At 51.4% G+C, this 4,626-nt stretch overlaps 1 protein-coding gene across 2 annotated transcripts in view; it reads left to right on the plus strand.

Moving 5' to 3' along the window:
- CABLES1 (Cdk5 and Abl enzyme substrate 1) overlaps positions 1-3,823 on the plus strand; it is a 106,789-nt gene extending 102,966 nt beyond the window's left edge. For both annotated transcript variants that reach the window (XM_044773539.2, XM_014837277.3), the window contains 2 exons: positions 745-952; positions 2,419-3,823. In XM_044773539.2, coding sequence (XP_044629474.1) covers positions 745-952; positions 2,419-2,559 — 349 coding nt within the window. In that variant the 3' untranslated portion in view covers positions 2,560-3,823. The remainder of the gene's footprint in view (positions 1-744; positions 953-2,418) is intronic.
- The last annotated feature ends 803 nt before the right edge of the window (positions 3,824-4,626 follow it).

The raw sequence follows: 4,626 nt of genomic DNA on the forward strand, positions 1-4,626 counted from the left end.
TGTGGTGACCCTCATCTGCTGGCCAGACAGTCAAGAGGACTGGCCCTGCTGGGCCGGAGAGGAGCTGACTCGTGGTGTGGTATCTGTGTGCCAGGACAGCGAAATTTCAGTGCGTGTGTGTGTGTGTCTAGTAATGCAGGCTCGACTGTACACCAGCACAATGTTGGAATATGTGCTAACATTTACACACATGTGTATTGTAGTACATTTGATTTGATTTGGTTGACATTTGATTGATTTGATTCTGGCATGTTCCAAGCCAGAGAGGTGAGAAAAGTTAAGTATTCACCCTGTGGCCACTTGCTGGGCAGCGTTCCTTGTACACTGGTGGTTGTGCTCTCAGCTTCCCCCCTCTTCTGCTGTAGTTAATGAACATGACTGACATTCGGCAGAACTGATACCAGGTACCTAATTCATTCCTCGTTCATCTCTCTGGAATGACCATAGTTCCCCTCAGAGTTTCCCTCTCTCAGAGAGAACCTCAGACTTCCACTTGGGTTCAGTGTGTCCCGAGTCAACCTGGTCTGTACAGCTTCACCAACAGAGAAGAGTGCAAAGCGCCCACAACTTGAGTCTGTTCCTCACACATTGTGTGACTTTCTCACTCAAGGATGTCATCCCCTTCTGCGTCGCCCTTCTGGGAGTGAGAAAGAGAATGAACTTTCCAGATGGAGTAGTCTTTCTCTGGGTTCCCTGAAGCTCCATGTTCTAACAAGACTCTCCCCCCCTTCTTGTTTTCTCTAGTCTGAAGCGAGAGATGAGGAAGCTGGCTCAGGAGGACTGCGGCTTCGAGGAGCCCACGGTGGCCATGGCCTTTGTCTACTTTGAGAAGCTCGCCCTCAAGGGGAAGCTGAACAAACAGAACCGGAAGCTTTGTGCCGGAGCCTGTGTGCTGTTAGCAGCCAAAATTGGAAGCGACCTCAAAAAGCACGAAGTCAAGCATTTGATTGATGTAAGTGGCGCGTGTCGGATGGCTGGGGGAGCAGGCGCCCCAGGGCAGCATTTGTCTCTCAGAAGCCTGGTTGGAGAATTCTGATCCTTAGTGGGTTACAGAGACCAGGGCTGTGAGGTCATCCTTTCTGCAGTGGATGTCAGATGCCACAGCTCAGGCTGTCTTAATACAAAGACGATCCGCTTTGACGAGACTGAAGATCCCCAGTGAAAAATCCATTTTCAGACACCATGGGGGGTGAAATTATTCTCACAGCCGCAGAAGCCACTGTACTGATAAGGGGTCTTGTGGGCAATGTGAGCCGCAGAGCGTCCCTCAGACATTGGCTCAGCAGACCTTGGCTTTCTGCAGCCCTGGTGGCCTCCTCTTTGGGGAGAAGCGTGGGTTTGACTGAGTGATATCTCCTTTCTTTTAAAGGAGAGCGCCATCAAAACAAGGAAACGATGATCTTTTTCGACCGATATATGAATGCCTGTTTTAAAATAGAGTGTATTCATAGAAAATTTGGGGTACCATAAAACCAACAGATCAGGAGACAGCTGCCCTTGAAAAGACAGTTTCTTACTCAGGTTCCGAGAGGAGGGGTATCTTAGCCACAATAAAACACCACAGACTGGGAGCTTTCAACAACAGACGTTTATTTCTCAAAGTTCTGGAGGTTTGGGAGTCCAAGATCAGGATGCCAGCTGCTTTGTCCTGGTGAGGGCCCTCCTGGCTTGCGATGGCCACCTTCTCGCCGTGTCCTCACATGGCCGGGAGAGGGAGAGCAAGCCAGCTCTCTGGTCTCCTCTTATAAGGGCATAATCCCATCCTGAGGCCTCCTCCCCCTTCAGCTCCTCACCTGGGGTGTTCCCCATTTCTACTCCAGCAGCCCCTACAGCTGAGTGGACTGAGAGGACCAGGCAGGGAGCCCCGGGCACGAAGCCCAACGCTCTGCGCCCAGCCCGCTCAGACACAAGGACTGCGTGATGCTCTGAAAGTGTGGCCACCTCACCAGGACTCTGCGACCAAACTGCAGAGAATCCGCTCACCCGATTCTGAATTTACCATGTGGTTATCGTTGTAGACGATTTGCTGTATTTTTAGTCTTACCTCAAAGCCTGAGTAACCTAGTTGTCACAGGTAGAGTTGGAACCCCAGTTAAGTCTGAATCTCAGTGTTGCAATTTATTGCCCATGTCATCTTGGACAAATGAACCTCTGGAGCTTGTTTTCTCCCCTGTGAAATGGAGATAAATGTGACATTATTGAGAGACTGCGTGAAGCCGTGGATACGTGTGCGCCTCCCAGCTGACGGTGGCTCTTCTGGGAGCTTTGATCCCCTCTCTGCCTCCATGGTCTTGCTCATAACAGGTTTCTCTGTACGCCTGCACTGGCTGATGGATAGAGAGGGGCTACGTGTGGAGAGAGCCTAGTATTTTGATTTCAAAGCTAAAATGCTTTTGGTTTTCCTTAAATTTGTTGCAGAAACTGGAAGAGAAGTTCCGGCTGAACAGACGAGAACTGATTGCCTTTGAATTCCCGGTGTTAGTGGCCTTGGAATTTGCTCTTCATCTGCCAGAGCACGAAGTCATGCCCCATTACCGCCGCCTGGTCCAGAGCTCCTAGCACCGGCCCGAGGAGGGCCAGGGACCACTTCCTCTGAGCGCGGCAGCGTGCCACTCACTACTGGGAATGCAGAGATAGAGCCCATCGTAGCCAACTGTCTTCCTGTCGACATGTTTTTGTGTAGAAGCAGCTCGGGAAACTCTTCAGGGAGTCTTTGGTCTGGCTAGCCGAGCTGAGCCATGAGCTGCTTCCTGTTCAACAGGGCAGGGGAGACCCAGCAGACGGTGGCGGCAGCCCCTCCAGCCCTCTGCTTGGCAGGAATTTCTAGCTGCCTCACCTGGTCTTCCTCCCGGTACACCCAGCCTCGCAAGTGCGGTCCAGGCCCTTCTCTCCAGACTCATTCCAACTCGGAGTATGAAATTCTAGAGCAGAGGGGAGAAGAGTATTTGCAGAAGTTGGGGGAAAGCTTTTAAAAGACCCCCTCCCTGGGTCAAAAGAGCGTGCCAATCTATTTTTGTATCAGCTGTTAGAAGTGCACTGTCCCCTAGAGAGTGTGGATGAGCGAGTGTGAGAACGTGTGTGTCTGAGAGAGATTGCGTCAGCCCTCGGCCCCCAGAGCCTGTCCCACCAGCCATAGAGCAGACCTCGGCCTGGGGTCATGAGCCAGGCTGACCTTGGGTAGTTATTTCTAGATAATCTCTGGATAATACTCACTCTCTCAGTACCAGATTGTCTGACAGCCTCTGCCCTTAGAAAATGACGTCGTTTCTGTTACTGCTTCTACCACCAACGGGACAGAGAAGACAAGTCCTCGGGGATGGATGAGTTGGTGGCAAAGCATGGCGTGTGGCGCTCTGTGCCCTTCTGCCATCACACCGCATGCACAGATTTCACCCTCGCACTTTTCCCACCGTGGAGACGGCCGGGGCTGCGCTCCGTGGTGTGGGTTCCTGTGCTCTATGTTAGAGTGCGTGATGAGCACATTTATTGTGCTATATATGTATATATGAAAGATGTTTTATAAAAATCCAGAATAGGGGTAAGACGCGTGATTGGCGTTTCGGGGCTTTTGACGGCTGGGACAGGCTGTGTCTTGAGCTGAGGTTGAGTCGAGTGATGAGGCAGTGACTCTTGTCATCACCATATACCCAGGGCTGTCGGTGCAGAATTTTAATTGTGACTTGTACTGACTCACTGGGATGACCTGTACTGAGGCATGTCACCTCACAGCCACAAGAGAGAGGTGCCCACCAGGGTTTGCCTGACTGAAGAAAGCCTGTGGCCGTGTAAAAAGAGAATTAAAATATTTTATTGTTTCTCTGTACATGTATGTGTCTGTATAGACATACCCCTGCCCTGCCCCCACTTCAGATTTCACACACAGTCCCGGAGCTGCTCACGTCACCCCAGAGAAAGGGCGGTGGGGAGACTGAGTGTGTACAGCTTTAGTTGGCAGAGCTTGAGAGAGAGGACAGCCACACAGGATGGAGAAACTCAGGGAGCAGTTGGGAGAGAGCAACCAGGATACTCGCCTTCTCCGGGGCGGCAGATTGAACTGCGTTTAGTCCCAGATATTTTGCTAACGAGTGTCCTTATCTGGGTTCAGTTGTAAGACAGTGATTCTGCTGGGGGATGTGATGAACATGTCTGGCTAGATCAGCTCGTATTTAAGGGGCGCCTGCTGTTTAGGAGACAAATTGGGGAGGAAGTACCAAGTCTTCACATGCCTCCATCACCTGAACTACGGTTCTCTCCCAGCAGCTGGGTCCGTCACTTGCAGCTCTCTGACGAGCCCCCCGGTTCCCAGCCCACTCAGCTCACTGAGGAGTGCCTGGCCAGGGGACAGGCTCTCTGAGAGGCAGGGCCGCTGGCACCTAGAAGTTGCCTGCAGAGCTCCCTGCCAGCGCTGTGCCTTGAGTCTCCTTCCAAGCTTGGGGGGACAACCAGTGGGAGACACAGGCCACCAGCCCAGACATGAGGAGGGCAGCCTGCATCCCTCCTGTGTCTGAAAATGAGACTAACATTCTTGAATTTGGGGTAATTTGTTTGGTTTTTAGCATTTATGAGATGGACTTAAGAACTTGTTGGTCCATTTAAAAAAAAAAACAATTTTAAACTTTATTTTGG

The sequence above is a fragment of the Equus asinus genome, chromosome 7 (assembly GCF_041296235.1).
Source record: "Equus asinus isolate D_3611 breed Donkey chromosome 7, EquAss-T2T_v2, whole genome shotgun sequence".
Classification (NCBI taxonomy): Eukaryota; Metazoa; Chordata; class Mammalia; order Perissodactyla; family Equidae; genus Equus; species Equus asinus.